The 17,782-nt window shown below is 47.0% G+C and overlaps 1 protein-coding gene across 1 annotated transcript; it reads right to left on the reverse strand.

Moving 5' to 3' along the window:
- Positions 1-4,033: 4,033 nt before the first annotated feature.
- SOX4 (SRY-box transcription factor 4) lies at positions 4,034-9,072 on the reverse strand. Its single transcript, XM_027959226.3, has one exon. It carries the CDS (start codon positions 8,287-8,289, stop codon positions 6,832-6,834), a length of 1,458 nt encoding a protein of 485 aa, XP_027815027.1. The 5' UTR covers positions 8,290-9,072; the 3' UTR covers positions 4,034-6,831.
- Positions 9,073-17,782: the final 8,710 nt, after the last annotated feature.

Consider the following 17,782-nt stretch of genomic DNA (forward strand, 5'->3'; position numbering starts at 1 on the left):
CCAAACGCAGCAGCCTGGTCCAACAGCCCTCTGGGAAATACTGTTTGGTGATGGGAGGTGTGTTTCCTTTTTAATCTTCTTCTTCTTTTTAACATCGAGAAGGAAAACAACACATGCAGGAAACCATAAAACCCTTCAAGTTAACTGTAGTCAACGGTCAATCTCATTAGGGTATAATGGGTAGGCTGCGGCCCTCTCTATAAAGTGTGAGTACACTCCCCTGAATAATTTCCAGTGATCTCCCTTTTCGATAACAAAGCAGAAGTTCCACTCACCGTGTTTATACGGTTGATTCTATTCTGCCTCAGGTACTTCTTCCAAAACTCAGTCCGAGTTGACCTTTGACCTTAGTTAACATTCACTGAAATGGAATATATTAAATAGATACATATGCACAGCTAATCACTTACACTTACCCTCTCAATTAGGGAGGTTGGAGAGCATCCTTGGGACATGCACCGGAAGCCAGAAGGCTCCCAGTCCTCCTCTATGGCCCAGGCCTGTTAAGTCTCTCTGGCTGAAGTAGAGCAGACACCTATTTCTGGAAATCCGAAGCAGGGCTCAAGAAAGGGGGTTCCAGGGCTGGTTTCTCTCACTTCTCACCTTGTGACCCCATTGAGTCACTCTCAATTCCCTTTCTCCACTGAGCAAAAGGTGCTAATAAGTCCTCGTTGCATATTTATTAGGAAAATATGCTAAACGACCACGGAGGCAGAGATCCTCCAGCTTCATATGAAAGCTGTCCTTTACCCTGCAGATTTGTTCTTTTAAGGTCCAAGTTGTAACTCATTTGTGCATTGGTACACAAAATTGCTTTGCATCCTTGGAGAACACATACCACACTCCAGAGAGTAAGCCTGCTATCTGGCGGCTTATTAGGGTCCCACCCCCAGAATCTGATAATCTTCATAATCTCTGCCCTTAGCTAGAATCCTGGGGTGATTCTATGATGTGAGGGCTCATGTACCAGATCGGAAGATACCAATTCCAGGGATTTCATTTTAAGAACTTGGTACCTTCTGTATTTGCTTGCACTGTGCTAGCCTTAGACACGAATTATCTTTTTAGAACAACCCATGAGGTAAGGAACTAGCACTTAATGAGCCCATCCAAGAGGCTAGGCCTGATTCCAGGTATGTTCCATGTGTCACTCCACTAGATTCTCACAACGGCTTTTTATGTCCACATAGTATTCTATTTAGCAGTTCAGAGCACTGAGGCTTAAGAAGGCTAAGAGATATGACCAATGGCCTTCATAGCTGGATGGTCTAAGAGACAGCATTGTTACCCAGGCTTTCAGTAAATCCAAGATTCCTCCTTACCACAGCTGCTATAATACAGCCTGACATGCAAAGACATTTTGAAAGCTCTTAAAGCCCCACTGAAACAATGTATATGTGAAATTAACAATCAAATATGTATTATATGCAGTGAAACAGAGACAGCAAAGTTGGGGAAACTAAGTGTTTAAGGCATGCTTCCTGTCCTCCAACAATTTAAGGGAGAGATGACTGCCTGTGAATTCTTTTGAACTGGAAAGGTGGGCTAAAATCATTCTGTGCAGGGCTTTGGATGGAGCCTGTGAATTCTATGCTTTATCTCTAGCAGTTTTTTTTTCAGCAGAGTCTGACCACCACCCTGATGCCTGGAATGGCTTCTCCCCACCTCCTTTGGTTTTCAAATGATACCCAGTGAAGATCTGAAAATGGATAGGGAGATAATTTTCCAGAATTGGACTCTTTGCGACCCCATGGACTATGCAGTCCATGCAATTTTCCAGGCGAAAAAACTGGATTGGGTAGCTATTCTTCTCCAGGGGATCTTCCCAACCCAGGAATCAAACCCAGGTCTCCTGCATTGCTGGTGGATTCTTTACCAGCTGAGCAACCAGGGAAGCCCGGAGGGGTAGGGTAAACATTAGTAAATATGGGTTAGAGAGATACTGTAGTACAGGACTCAAAGGAGGGGGGAAAAAAAAGGCATAAAAAAAAATAACCACAAAGAAAAATAAAGTGTACCAACCTTCCACCCTGAGAAATCCAAACGGGTAAGATGGATTTGTATTTCTATCAAAATTCTTAAGTGTTTTCTTGACATTGGATCTATCTCAATGCTCCTTTAAAATAAATTATTTTAAATTATGATTAAATATTCTGGAACCCTAGCATTCACTATCCAAACGTGTTCTGACTCATGGACACCCCATAAACACAGGGAAGACTTGGTAAATGTATATGTCCACTTGCCAGCCCTTTGCTTTCCCATTTTCCTTGGAAATCCTTAATACCTCCAATATCCCTGCCCGCCCCTCTACCCCCTCCAAATATGAGCACAAAATTCAGGCACTCAGTCCACCCTACCAGCTTACTTTTTTTTTCTTGGCACTTACAGGTCAATCAACTAGAACTGACAAAACCTACTTATCAATTATTACTAATTCGTATTTCCAATCAAGCCCAGAGTCAGAACAGTATTTTTAAATAAAAATGGCTTTTATTCTTAAAATCTGAAATTTATCCTCTTCTATTGATCTCAATTATCTGAAAGTTAAAAGTCATCCTAAACTGGTTGGTTTCTCAGATTTATTATGCCTTTCTACCACCTACTACGTAAGTGTTCCTTATGAATAAAGACTGATTCAGAGGAAAGGAAGTACAAAAATGTTTCCTACATTTACTCTATCACCTCCTAGGAAGATCACACGTTTTAAGCTTTTCTTTTTAAAGCAATGTTATCAAAATTCTTAAACAGCTAAATTGTCTGCTGTCAAGGGGCAATAAATGCAGTTCCAGCAGGAGAACCCTAGGAGATAAAATATACTTAAAAATTATATCACATAGTCATTTATGGCAAGGTTTTCATATTTTGGATCTGAAAAAATTAAACAATTGTTATCACTACCATGAACAAAAAGCAATTAGAAGAGTCTTTGAAGAGACAAGTGTATTTGAAGAGACTAATATAAGATACCAAGTTGTTTTTTTAATTTAAAAAAACATAATTACAGAACACAAGTGCAATTAAAACTAAATATATTAGTGAATACATGTAATAAAAATTTGGACTCTAGTAGCTAAAATGATCTTTGAACGATGAAATTACACTGAAATGCAATAGTTACATTATTTTGGAGGGTAGAATTATTTTCACTGACCAGAACACATTGCTTGTTTTGGTCTCCAAAATTCTCTTCATCCACCTGTACATTCTAGAATGGAGATTTCCTTATCTACAAGCAATCTTGATGATTAAGAGAGTTATTTCCACATAGGTCTTATTAACCCTTCCTCTCCAGTGCTGAAAAACCAGAAGACATATAAAGCAGACATTTTAAACAAACACTTGGAAGAGAGGATGAGCTTTGTTAGTTAATAGCAATTGTTAACCCTCAAAGTAAACAGGAAATAGTGCCTCTTAGCAAACTGCAGGGTCCAAACCAAATACTAACAGGCCTTAGGAAATTCAAGGTACTTTTTCTCCTTCACTGACAGGAATAACCACATTGGTCATGGCACACAAAGATTTTGGCACAACGTGAAGCTTCTCGCTTTTGAGGAAAAAAAATGGATACAACTTTTTATCTCGTAACAGGTAATGCCTTTCACTACAATATATTGATAATTTAACAACCTTTTTGTTCCTAATCTGTGAGAAACAATTCTAGCTGCTGCTGAATGGTAAATCAAGGCAAATAAAGGAGAAAGCAGTTTTAGGAGCTGGTTTTATCTGTAAAGAATTCTGTCTACATTACCCCTCCCCTTCTTTTTAAAATTTCAAGACAAAGGGCGTTGATTTAAATGGAGGTAAACTCAGAAAATTCCTAGAAAGCGTGTAGAGTTGACACATGGTTTCAGGGTTAGTGCCTGCCCAATCAGAGTAAGAGGAATTTAGGAGGATTTATTCCTCAATTAGATGGCAAGTAACAGGCCTGAGAACTCACTTGTTTCAAAGCTAGGGCAGATGGTGTAGTTTCTACAAGCCATAGGGCCCTTCCAATCTTAGGCTTTGGGCATAATAATGACAAAAGTCAAGATTTAGGGTTCAGTTCCAGCTGATTTTATTTCCTTCTCAAAAAAAGTTATTTACAGAAGGTATATATCAACAATCTGACAGGCAGTGAACTTGACATGATTAGCTGGCATGATTTTTTTCTTTTTCTTTTTTCCCCCAAACATTGTTTTTTTGTGGCCTTGAATTTTCAGACAAATATTCTACACGGCATATTGCACAGGATGGATGGCAAAAAAAAGTTTAAAAACAAAAACCCTTAACGGAACTGCCTTAAAAGGCAGACGTCCTAGTGCCTGTCATGTTATATTAAACATACATACACACAATCTTTTTGCTTTATTATAATACAGACTTAAATGTACAAAGATGTTTTCCACTTTTTTCAATCTTTAAACACAACAGCTATAAACCTGAACACATATGCTATCATCATGCCATAAGACTAAAACAATTATATTTAGCGACAAGTAGAAAGGATTAAATAGTCAAATACAAGAATGAAAAACGCAGTACATAGTGTCGCGAACTCAAATCGGCATTTAGATAGATCCAGTGGTTTAAACGGCACGTTTTTGTTTATAAAAAAAGTGCAAAAAAGATGTGGTTTACAAGTTAAAGCTACAGGATCCCTTTTTGCTGTAAATGCACCAGTTTTAAAGCCTCTACATAAAACAGTATTTTGTTTAAAAAACTCGTTTTTCTTAAAAGCATACAGTGTTTGGCTAATTCTCCTCCCCTTTTTATAGGGCTGAGGTCGAACGATGGACACTGGTGGCAGGTTAAGGGATACTGTCACTTTAAGAAGCCTGCAGATTGAAGTGTAAACATGGAGAAATTAGGGGCTGATTTTCAAAAACTGTGTGAGATATTAACCAGCCGCCTTATTATAAAATCAGGAAATCCAAACAGCGATTTACACCGATTAACACCCCCTTTATATATTTTTTACAAAAATACACTGAGAAAATAATCAAACGTTTTCATCTCTCTTGTCTTTTTTTGTTTTTTAAAAGTGTCAAAAGTCTACATTTAAATATAAAAAATTAAAAGTTAAAACTCTAGCCCTTCAGTGAAGGAGACGTAAAATGGCGTGGGTAACAACAACTACCAAAAAAAAAAAAAGAAAAAAGAAACGAAAGAAAAAAGAAAGTCAGGAAGAAAGAAATAAGGAAGTAAATAGAAAGAAAGCAAAGCAAAAGAAAGCAAAAAAAAAAAAAAGGGACAAAATAAGAAAAAAAACGTTTGGCCAGTATAAATACGTCCACATATAAAATGGCATCTGATTACATTTACAAGGAAAAAAAAAAAAACGAGGATGGAGCATCGGTGAGGGAAAAAAACACTTCTCATTTACACCTATAAGGAATAAACACATACACACTGAGAAAAAATTTGGTCCTGAATTGGTTTTTCTTAAAGTCCAGCACAGATTTGAGTTGCGTTTGAATCCTTTAAAGAGTTAAGAATGAAAAAAAGCTGGTGATAATTTCTGTCGTAGGAATCAAACATAGCGCCATCTATCTGCTTTTTATATTATCCTACACTATTTTAAAAACTGCTCAACAGTCTTAATACAGAAATCTTTAAAAGATAGACAGGATAACATGCTATATTAACCCCACCAGTGAAATAATCCAACACCATCACGATTCCGATTAAGAGAAGCAAAAAACCTTTTTTTCCCCCCCGACACCACTCGCCCTCCACTGCCCCGGGTACCACATCAAACAGTCTCCTCTCCTCCGCGCCTGCAGGGCCGTGAAGTCTCACCTCACTGGTTTCAGAGATGCAGGAGGCGGAGGCCCAGGAGACGCCGCCACCTTCTCCCGAACGTGCAAATCCATTTCAGTTTTATTACTCGCCCCCCTTCCAGTTCGTGGCCTTCTCCTCCCCGCCCCTCGTCCTGGCTGGTGTGGCTTTCCAACTAGGTTCTCCGGTCATTTCCGAGCGCCGGTCACTCAACGTCTCCTCCTCTGGCTGCAGGGGCAGAAAAAAAGAAAAGAAAAGAAAAGAAAAAAAAAGAGGGGGGGGGGGAGGAAAAAAAAGCCCTCCAAAAACAAAACGGGAATTCGCCAGCGTGGAGTCTCTCAGTCCCGGCGCTGAGGCCCTTGCGACTCCCCTCTCCCCGCAATACCTGCAGTCGGTCAAATTCGACGCCCCGGAGCCTTCGGTCTTCTTGGGGGGGGTGGGGGGGGGGGAGACTGAGGACGGGGATGCTGAGAACAAAACCCCTCCGGGGGCATGCCGGAGTCCCCCTCCCCTCCGGATCAAAAAAACAAAAAACCAAGTAAAGTAGCCCCAAAACACCGAGGGAGCGATGAGAGAGGAATAGACGATTCCTTCAGTCGCTAGAAAACTACCAACTCGGCTTCTGGCCGGGGGTGCAGACAAGTCCGGAAGCTCGCTGGAAGGGCTGGTGGTGGTGGTGGGGGGGTCTCTTCCAGCAAAGGGGAGGAAACTCGAAGTCGCTTTTTTCGCCATCAACAACACCACCAAGAACAACAATAAAAGGTCGCCCCTGTCTACCTCCGCCTCCGCCGCGTCCCTCCGGCCGGCGAGATGGGGGTTGGGAGCGCGGGTCCCCAGACGCCGTGGCGTTGCTCTCCGACCACCCGGACGCGGCCGAGGCCGGCCCTGCTCACTTTTTTTTTTTCTCCTTTTCCTTTTTTTTTTTTTTTTAACCCCCTCTTGTTTTCCCTTTTCTCTTGCAACTCTTTACTCTGTTCGCTTTTTTTTTTTTTTTCCTTTTTCATTTTCCTCTCTGGTTCTCCCCCCACCCCACCACCCGCCCCGTCCCTCTCTCTCCCAGCCGCGCGCCCTTCAGTAGGTGAAGACCAGGTTGGAGATGCTGGACTCCAGCCAGTCTCCCGAGATCATCTCGCTCACCTCGGGCGTGCAGTAGTCCGGGAACTCGAAGTGCGAGCCGGAGCCGGGTTCGAAGTTAAAATCCAGATCCCGGTCCAGCGCCGACGACGAGCTGAAGCTGCCCAGGGACATGCTCTCAAAGTTTGAGCTGGGGTTCAGGTCGAGCAGGTCGTCTTCGAACTCGTCGTCGGAGGACGACGAGCCCGAGGACGAGGACGAGGAGGAGGACGACGACGACGAGGAGGAGGATGAGGCCGACGAGGACGCGTGCGAGGGCGCGCTGGACGGGGCGGGCGAGGCGGCGCGCAGGCTGGCGTAGCTACGGTGGTCGGCGGGCGAGCGGCCGGCGGCCGGCGACGAGGCGGCGCTGCTGCGGCCGCTCAGGCTCGGCCCGTCGGGCGAGCAACCGGCGCCCCCTTCCTCGTACAGGCCCAGGGGGTCGCTGGGGTCGGCGCCCGCGCCCACGCCGCCGACGGGCGAGGACGACGCGCCCAGGCCGCCGAACAGGTAGACGCGCTTCACCTTCTTCTCCGCCAGGTGTTTGCCCGGGGCCGCCAGGCCGGCCGAGGCCGAGGCCGCCGCGGAGGCCGAGGCCGAGGCGCTGGGAGTCCGCGCCTTGTACAGCGAGTGGTGGTCGGCGGCCGCGGCCGCGGCGCCCAGGGGCAACAGGGCGGCGGCCCCCGCCTGCTCAGCGGCGAACGAGGACGACGACGACGACGAGGAGGAGGAGGCGGCGGCGGCCGCCGCCGCCGCCTTCCCGCCGCCGCCCGCCAGGATGAGCTTGGCATGGGGCTTGCCGACCCCGCCGCCCGCTACTTTGGAGCCGCAGCTCTTTTTCTGAGCGGGTTTGGAGTTGGCGCCGCCGCCGCTCGCGCCGCCGCCGCCTCCTCCCCCTGCGTGGCTGCCCCCGCCGCCGCCGCCCCCGTGGCCGCTGCCACCGACCTTGTCGCCCTTCTCCCCGGGCTTGGAGGCGGCGGCGGCCGCGGAGCCCGAGTTGGCGTTGCCGGACTTCACCTTCTTCCTGGGCCGGTATTTGTAGTCGGGGTAGTCAGCCATGTGCTTGAGGCGCAGCCGCTCCGCCTCCCGAATGAAAGGGATCTTGTCGCTGTCTTTGAGCAGCTTCCAGCGTTTGCCCAGCCGCTTGGAGATCTCGGCGTTGTGCATGTCGGGTGACTGCTCCATGATCTTGCGCCGCTCGATCTGCGACCACACCATAAAGGCGTTCATGGGCCGCTTGATGTGCCCACTCGGCGTCTTGCACCAGCTCGGGTCGTCGGCCTTGCCGCCCGTGGAGGCGGTGGAGCCGGGCGTGGGGGAGGAGGCGATGCCCAGCTCGAGGCCGGCGCCCGAGTCCGAGCTCTCGCCGGCGAGCAGCGCTTCCGTGTTCTCGGCGTTGTTGGTTTGCTGCACCATGGCCCCGGCTCGGCGGGCGCCCACGCGCGCTCACACCCTCGCGGCGGCCGCGGCGCGATCGCCGGGCCCTCCTGGCTCCCGGGACCAAGCGCACGCCGAGCGGGGGTACGTGCGCGGCGGTCGAGCGGGCGGCTCAACTCCTGGTCGGGGCGGAGGTGGGCGAAGAGAGAAAAGTCTCTAAAAAGATGCGAGGCGGGAGCACTCCGCCTCCTGCAGAGGAGTTATAGTTCCCAGGCTGGAGAATCTCCCTCTCTCTCGCTCTTCTCTCTCACCGCGCCGCAGTTTGCGCTGTCTTTCGGCTCTGCGTCCTGGAGACGGTGCTAAAGTGGAGAGGAGTTTCTCGAATGCTGGTTGCTGAAGCTTCCAATGCAAGTTTCTCGCCGCCTCCCAGGCAAGTCTTTTTTTTTTTTTCCTTCCCCTGAAGCAGTTGATTCCAGTTCGCGAGCGCTCTCAGAAGCTCAGGAAAGCGACATAGTCTCTATCAGTTAGTCCCTCTCTTACAATGCAGAGCAGAAAAGGCTCTGGCTCCAGGACTCTCTGTGGGCGGAATCGGCACTAAGGAGTTTGTGCAATTATTTTGTTGCAAGGTAGGACGCCAGAAAGCCTTCATGCAACAGACTGGCATGAATAAATGTATGTTTCCCCCTCCCTCCTGCAAGAAGGGAGCTGGTAATGGCAGAGTTCCTCCAGTGCAGACTCTTAAAGAGCGTGCAAGAACTAGAGACCCGGAGCGAAACAGGCCTCTTCCTCTCACACACGGTTTCCCTTGCTGCAGCTTAGAGCGGACCCCAATTCCGCCTCGCGCCTCTTTATCCTTTCCCAGTCTTGGCCGCGGCCAATCAGCCGCTGTAACCAACGCTTCCTCGTGCCAAGCCCCTCCCCCGAGCTTCCCATTGGCTTGGAACCCGATGCAATAATAATCTCCGCGTGCAATGAGAAGCTCCAAATCTGACCTCATTCCAATTTACAGAGCAAACTTTTTAAAAGGGCTAGAAGTACAGCTGAGATTTCTGCTGCCTCTTTTTTCCTTTTGCTGTGCGTGCTTGCGTGTGTGTGTGTGTGTGTGTGTGTGTGTGTGTGTGTGTGTGTGGTGTGTGAAGAGGATGTTAATGCATGAAATTATTAAGGGGAGAGACGGAAATGTATTCTAACCATTATGTTAGATAACAAGGGGCTTAGAAGGGGGGGAAGGGTGAAATACTGTAAATGGAAGCTTTCTGCTTAAAAGCCAAGTGATTATTTTTATTAGTTCTTTTCAGTATTGGAATAGAGAATCAGCCTTTATTGCAAAATCTGTTCCTCGGCTCCTTCATAAAGCCAAGGATGTAAAAGAGGGAGGGAAAGCTATGAAAATAAATCAATAGACATTGAAAACCATTAAGAAAGTGGTACCTAGACACCTGTCATCACTATTATTTTAACAATTCCAGGTACAGCACAGATGTTGATGTATTATGCTAATCCCTTCAGAGCTATTTTGGTGCTGTTTGTGAAAGGCAGAAAAGAGCATTTTGGGGGGGCAATAGTTACTTGCTCTCTTAACCAAACGGGTTAACTATAGTTATTGAATGATTTAAACTCCCCTTTGAATCCTGGATGGGCTTCCCTAGTGGTGCAGTGTGGTAAAGAATTTGCCTGATAATGTAGGAGGCAAGGGAGACTGGGTTCCATCCCTGGGCCAGGAAGATCCCCTTGGAGGAGAAAATGGCAATCCACTCCAGTATTCTTGCCTGGAAAAATCCCATGGACCGAGGAGCCTCATGGGTTACAATGCACAGGGTTGCAAAGAGCTGGACATGACTGAGCACACAGCACAGCACACACAGTCATAAATCCTGGGTTGCCCAAACAGAGGAGCTTTCCACTGGAACACAATAGGCAGTGTTCCAGAGTTAAGAGGAGAATTTCCATAGTTTTGTGTAAGATGATAATGGTGAGTAAAGGATGGGAATCAGTTTTACTTTTTAAGTATTAGTTTTCCACATTTTCAAAATTAAAGATAGCTTCACACTTCATCCTCTCTTCCCCAAACCTTCCTCCTCCTTTCCTTTTTATTTTCTCCTATATGTTCGTCACTTCAATCATATGGAATTAAAAGGCCAAAGCAAAGAGACACTGTAGAAGGCAGTGATAACTAGTAGCATAAAAGAATGGACCTTCTGAATTTATATTAGACCTGGCTGCTAGTCCTTCTTACTAGTCTTGTGACCCTGGGGATGTGACCAAGTCTCAGTTTACCTCATCAGTGATATGGGAACACTAGGAACTACTCTATGTAGTGTTTTGTGGGAGTTAAGTGAGCTTGATGTATAGTAAGCCCTCAGTGAATACTGTATTATCCTTCATGATAATTCAGATTCCAGAGACATTCCCTCTAGTAAAAGCAGCATGTTGTTCAAGAGACTAAAATTGAGGGAGGTCACTGATGTGAAAAAATCATCACAGATCATGGATGTGAACCGTCCAAGGACCACACTGGCAACCCAGTCATCCTGATGATTTGAAAAGAAGCCTCATGAAGAGCATTGTGAAGAATGTGGCAAAAAAAAGTTCCCACGTAGTCAAAATACATGTTAATTTGGCCACAGACATCTCTTGTTCTAAGGTATGAAAATTAAAATTATAATAAAGATTGGCCTTAAAACCATAAGACTGTTTTTCTATAAGCCAGTGATAAGTGGTTAGGTAGGGCTAACCTAACATAATTAAGCTTTCAGTTCTGATCAAACTAGTGCTGGGCAGCAGATTTCTACTTATCTTGTCAAACTTTTAGAGTATGTAGGCTGGGGAGAGGCCCAGGTTGTCAGATGTAGAATTTTACTGGAAAGAACACCCTTTGGCGACATCTGACTGGATCTCTAAGGATCAACAACACACAAGAATGTTTTTGTGGGGTAGAAGCAAATAATTTTTGACCAGTAGCTACCCAAGTTATATATTTTTTTCTTTTAGAAGGGGAAACAAATCTTGAAAACAAAAATCCCACAGGCACCTCTTTTGCATCTAACAAAGCTGGGTGTGTCATCATTTTATCTGGTATTCATATTATAACATAGCCCTATATGTTCTCAATCTGACATAAAAATTACTATAAGAGGTCTATTATTTATTTTTAAAATCCATAGTTTTACCAGAATAAAAAAAGAATAAATACTATGTTTGAGATTTGTAGCAACTAATAATCTGAGGGTGTGACTAAATTTGTGATGTTTCAGTCAAAGTGAGTGAATAATATAATCAGTATCATTAATTATATTTCCAAAGCCATTTGCGAGTCTTCCACTGAAGAAAAAAGTGGAAGTTAAAGCAGTCAGAATGATTTTATGTTTAAAGCACGCAGATTTTTTTTTTTTTTATGTGTGTACTAAAACATAGCCACTGGCCTATTTCTATTGTTAGGTATATTTTCTATATTTCAACAAATCTAACTGATGTCTTGCAGACATACCATGGTCACATGCTATTAAGGGAGAACAACTGCCAGTGAATCTGAGATCTGCATGGATGTAAGACATCTGAAAAGAAAAAAGTTCCTCTTAGAATTGAAGAAATATTGTATTAGTAATTTCCATTGACATAAAAGATTATTATAGTATATATGAATGCTTAGACTTCTGAAGTAGATTTGTTCTTATGTGTTAGTAGCCCTCTTAAAATGTAAGAAAACGTGTGACAAGTGGCCTTTTATTAAAGACATCTTTCTCACCAACTGGATATGTGCACATTGAAATGTATGAGGTCTCAATAGCAAATAATGAGAAAAAATTTCTGTGTTCTCATTACCTAACTTCACATGCTTTGTAACCAGTTTTTCCATTACTAACATTTTTTTCCGAAATACCAGATATTTGGTGGCCCCTACTAAATCAGTACTCAGTGTTCCCTCTGCTGGCTTTGTAGTACATGAAGTGATTCTTAATGCTACTCTCTAAGCCATATTAACAGTAAGCCAAGATAATTTTGCAAAAAAAAAAAAAAAAAAATCCTGTTTCAAAATAATAGATGAAATTTCTTTATTAGCAGATGATAGACATTCCAAATTTTGAATTAAGGTAAATATTTCCTCTTATTTTGTTTATTTTCCATTAAATAATGGAACTCAATTTGAGATGTAATATTTGCTAATTCATTTCTTCTGCTCTCACACACCTGCACAACATAAAAATCCTACATCCATAAAATGGTATGGGGTATATAGATGGACATAGCATTCTGTCCCACTGCTTAATATATTCCTATAGCATAGAGGGAGGGGAAAAAAAAAAAAACCTGAGGGGAAATTAGTTTAACAAATATCTTGGATTCACACTGATTTGCAAGATTTTTCCTTGTCTTGGTTATAGAAACTGTGATTGTAAGAGCTGGTCTGACCTGACAACTATTCAGTTCAAAGAAAATAAAGAGGGGGAAAAATCCTGTCTTTGTTACTTTAGCAGACAGGGAAGAAGCCTGAGAAATTTGATGTCATTGGCCTTTGCCAACTGAAAGGCCCCAGGCTTTTTGGTTCCACATTTTATGGAAAATAACCTTCCATCAGAAGCTGATTTACTTCTCAGTCAAGTAGACAAATATAACTTGCACTTCATTTTTGGGGGGCTGATGAAATTGCATTGGAACTGGACTTCCCCGAAGGGGTGGGGGTTGTATGGAAACACAATGTATGGAAGTAATCCTTATTTGCAAAATACTAAAATAGGATCTAAGGTAAAATGAAGTCCATGTTTATTATTATTATTATGTTTACTCTTAGGAAAAATTAAGAGATAAGAATCCTGCATTTCTAATTAAATTTTTGCCATTTTCTCTACCCTCCTAACCAGTGGCTGGCACCTGGTAGGTTTCTGTATGCATTTCATACCAGCGCCAACTCATTTTTCCTCTCCTTTCAATTTTCTCGTGAGAACAAGCAGGAAATGAGTGTTTGCACCAGGCCACGTAGATTTGAAGCAGGAACACGAGCTTCTGCTCCATTTCGCTAAGCCGAAGCAAGTCACACCCACCGCGAACCCGGGTTTACGTCCATCAGCCGACTCCCAGCCCAGGGAGAGGTGGCCGCCAGGTGGCAGCGCTGAGCCTCCCTGCGCCCACGAGGAGATGTGGGAAAACGTGGGGATGGTCGGACTTCTTTCTCCCCGCTTCCTCCTCTCCTGAACCGGTAGCATCCTCCACTACCTTCTTTCGGTAGCAGTTTAAACGATCAGCGGTTAATAGGGTGTGTCGATGAATTCTGGTGATTTTTTTTTTAAATCATAAATCAAGAGTTTAGGGCAACGAACCGCCACCTCCTGTTCACTTGTCAGAAGCTCCCAGAAACTTGGGGACGCCAGGACTCCCGTTTGGACCTAGTCACTGAACCGGGAGCTCATCAATGGCCGTGTCCGTATCTTGCCGAAGCCGGAACGAATTAGAAGGCTCTCTCGGAGAGCCGCTGCAGAGGAGGCGCGCCCGACTCGAGGACTAGCAGAGGCAGCCCTCCTCAAAAGATGGTTTCCCTCTGCCGGGCGCCGCGACTCGGTGGCGCGGGCACCGCGCTCTCCCTGCCCTGGGCGCGCCGAGGGGTAGGCGGGGGTCAGCGGTGCTCCGCCGCGGCGGCTGAGTCTCGTCTTTCGGTTACTGGTACAGGGAGGAAATACACTGGAATCGACTCCGGCTGTGCTTTTTCGGGGAAAAGTCTTTCCTACTGTAAACAGGTTTCGGGCGATGCTTTCAGCAACACTTTAACACCCATCTTCCGTTTAGGTTTACGACCGGGGAAGAAGCTGAAGACACAGGCACACACGCGCCCCCGCACCCTAGCCTTCTTCGAAATTGCGATTGGCCGCGCTGGCCCGCGTTGGGGGGAGGTGGTTTCCTCTGGCGCTCGGCTCCTCCATCCCCTCCACCAACCCCCCACCCCCCGCCACCGGGCCCAATTCCGTCCATGACCGGAACTGACAGTCCCTGGGCCCCCTGGTCTCCAGCGAGCCCACCGCCTTGACCCGGGACGCCCACCCGCCCCGTGCGCGCTCTGCGTCTGGAACCCACGTTCCGGCTGGCAGGCGACATTCGTACCCGGGCTGGGCAACCCCCTCCCTGGTCCCGTGGAGCGTGCAGTTGCCCGCTCTCGTGCGGGAGGGCAGAGCAGGGTGTATGCGCGGTGGGCGGGGAGAGGGGGGGCTACAGAGGAAAAGCTGTAGGGCGAAGGGAGGTTGACAATTGGTTGCACTCCACTCTTCAAGCATCCCCTCCCCCGGGGCTTGGGAGGGGGCTTCAGCGTGCCTCGGTGCCCTCCCTCTTGCGGGAAAGGCGGGGAGCGGGGCGGGAGTCGAGGTGCCAGGGCCCCCTGGCAGGGGCGCACCGACGCCCCCCGGGAATCGGCCCCGGGTCTCAGGTCTGGGAGGAGGGAGTTTCTGGCAAGTAAATCACCAATAGAGGCTGCGCCCCGGGCGCAGTTACTGAGAATCGGAGCGCTCCGGAGGGATTCGCCGCTTTGTCCCCCTTGGATTCGCATGCTTCTACCTTTCGGCAGGCCGCCGCGGCAGCCAGGCCCCGGGAGCAGGCGCCCGGGTGGGGCTGCCAACCCCCGCGGGGCGCCCCGAAACCATCCCAGTGACCCCAGCGCGCGGCGTGGATGGCAGCACATCCCGCGGGATTCCCGTCCCCGCCCCCCAACTCCACAGCCAAGAAGCAGCAATTCCAGTTGGAGCCCCGTGGGGAAAGCGTCTGATCCCACTTATGGAAAAACGCTTAAACAAGAGCACACCTAAGCCAACGTTAGCCAGCCAGTTGACCTACAATTGGAGGTGGTGCGGGGGCGGGCAGGCTGGAGCAGGCGCGCCTGCCTGCGAGGGAAACCCGCCGGGGAGTGGGCAGAGGGAAGCGAGGCGAAATGTCAAGATAAGAGAAAGAGAGGAAGAGGGCGGGGGAGGGAGAAAGGCGCTCGATCGCAGAGAGGGAAGATGGGGAGGCGCGGAGGCCGCGCGGGCTGCCAGGTGACACGGTTCAGAGGGGAAAGGGGGCGGGCGCAGCACGCGCGGGCTCCGCCAGGCACCGGAGCTCCGTGTTCCCAGCCCTCCCCGCCCCTCCCCGCGTCCCCCTTGGCCCGACATCACGTGTGGCGCCGACGGCGACTCGTGGGAGTGGGAGGGGTGGGGAGGAGCAGGGACCAAAGAACCTGGTGCCCCAGACCGCGCTGAGCGTGCTGCACACCTGGCACCCGGGACTCGCCATCTGCTGCGAGCTCACCGCCTTTCGGGCCAGGGTGTGGGCCTGGAGAGATGTAAGGATATTGCCCGGGGGCAAGATGGCTTCGAGTCAACCGAGGCAATGAACTCAGTCAATCAATGTTTATGGTGCTCCTACTGTGTGCAGAGCGTCCCCTCCAGCTGCTGAGCTCAGGAGCTGCACCATCTGTTCAGTATGTTGTACATTGTGTAATAAATGCACAAGCCGAACGGTAATCTAAGCAAATTGGCCCTGCCAAGGAGCGCGGTTGAGGCAGTTTGGAGGTCTGGAGAGGTGATGAGTCTGGTAGACTAAGGTGTGAAAGTTTTATGATTTTCCTCTGCTTTCTTATGTATAAGTGACCCCTCACTCCCCACTCCCTACCCCGTGCTTCCTGTGCGGCATTCTCAGAAAACAGAGATCAAAATTAATGATCACAGTTTTAAACTAATAATTTAGTGACACTGAGCGCCGAAGAATTGATGCTTTTGAACTGTCGTGCTGGAGAACACTCTTGAGAGTCCCTTGGACTACAAAGAGATCCAACCTCTCGATGCTAAAGGAAATCAGTCCTGAATATTCATTGAAAGGACTGATGCTGGAAGCTGAAACTCCAATACTTTGGCCCCCTGATGCAAAGAACCAACTCACTGGAAAAGACCCTGATGCTGGGAAAGATTGAGGGCGGGAGAAGGGGCCGACAGAGGATGAGATGTTTGGATGGCATCACCAACTCGATGGACATGAGTTTGAGTAAGCTCCAGGAGTTGGTGATGGACAGGGAGGCCTGGCTCTGCAGTCCATGTCGCAAAAAGTTGGACAGGACTGAGCGACTGAACTGAACTGAACTCTGAGCTAGAAGCATTTGTAAGTAATTGAAGCCTAGTCCATAAACACTCAAACTTAACTCATTCATTTCACAAATGTCAGACCCCAGACACTGCTTTACTGGAAAAACTGTTTTGTAATATAACTTTTGGGCTTCCCAGGTGTGGCTTAGTGGTAAAGAACTGGACTGCCAATGCAGGAGATGCTGGTTTGATGCCCTGGAGAAGAAAATGGCAACCCACTCCAGTATTCTTGCCTGGGAAATCCCATGGACAGAGGAGCCTGGCGGGCCACAGTCCATGAAGTCATAAGAGTTGGACGCGATTTAGTGACTAAAAAGCAACAATAATAGTGTAACTTTATCCTTTGAGAAAATTCTTAGATAGTATAACCTACTATGTTTTAATGTATTCTTAAAGTCAATGTAATGCTCAAACTACAATACGAAGGAGAAATAGGCACAAAATCCATAATACAATACTATATTTCCACCATGTGTGCCCAGGTTATATTTCACTAGAACACCCAAAATGTTGTCTAAAGGGAGTACTGCCAAGGTGTTAATTACGAACTAAGGATGGCAGGCAAGTACTGAGGAATGGGAATGTACTCAGGGATGGGAATGTAATTCAAAGTCTGAAATTCATGGCAGACGTGGTAGATTCTTATGATATATCAACCTTGTCCTATTTATGCCCTTTGTGGATCCTACCCCATCAACTCTAGATCGGGTCACACGACTTGCTTTGGCTAATGGGGCATTAGCAGACATGAGCCGAGCAGAACGTTTGATGAGTGCCTGCATATTGGGGTTTGTCCATTTGAAATCTAAAGACCACTGTGGGAATAGAGGCCCAGACATAGAGAATGGACTTCTGGACGTAGCAGGGGAAGGAGAGGATGGGAGGAATTGAGAGAGTAGCGTTGATACCTACACTAACATGTGTGAAATAGATAGCTAGTGGGAACCTGCTGTAGGGCACAGGGAGCTCAGCTCCGTGATGACCTAGGTGGGTGGGATGGGGCGTGGGAGGCAGGCTGTAGAGGGAGGGGATATATGTATGCATATGCTGTTGTATAGCAGAAATTTACACAACATGGTAAAACAATTATACTCCAATTAAATTTTTTTAGTCCATATGCAAAAAATATTAAAGAGCATTGTGTTGTGAAGAAGCTAGTCTGACTTACGGGGAGAAAGTGATGCCCTGCCAGTGCTAATGTCCCAGGCATGTGACTGAGGCTATCTGGGACCACAGCAGGATTGTCAGATGACTACAGCCACATGAGTGATCCCAGATGAGTCTGGCAGAAGAATCCCTAGATTGACAATGCACAGATCTGTGAGAACAATACGTCGCTGTTTTAAATCACTATGTTGGGGTGACTTGTTATACAGTAGGAAAGGACAGAGTCGTATTAACTACAATACCATGTGACAGATGCTAAAATACAAATCTGC

This window comes from Ovis aries, chromosome 20 (assembly GCF_016772045.2).
Source record: "Ovis aries strain OAR_USU_Benz2616 breed Rambouillet chromosome 20, ARS-UI_Ramb_v3.0, whole genome shotgun sequence".
Classification (NCBI taxonomy): Eukaryota; Metazoa; Chordata; class Mammalia; order Artiodactyla; family Bovidae; genus Ovis; species Ovis aries.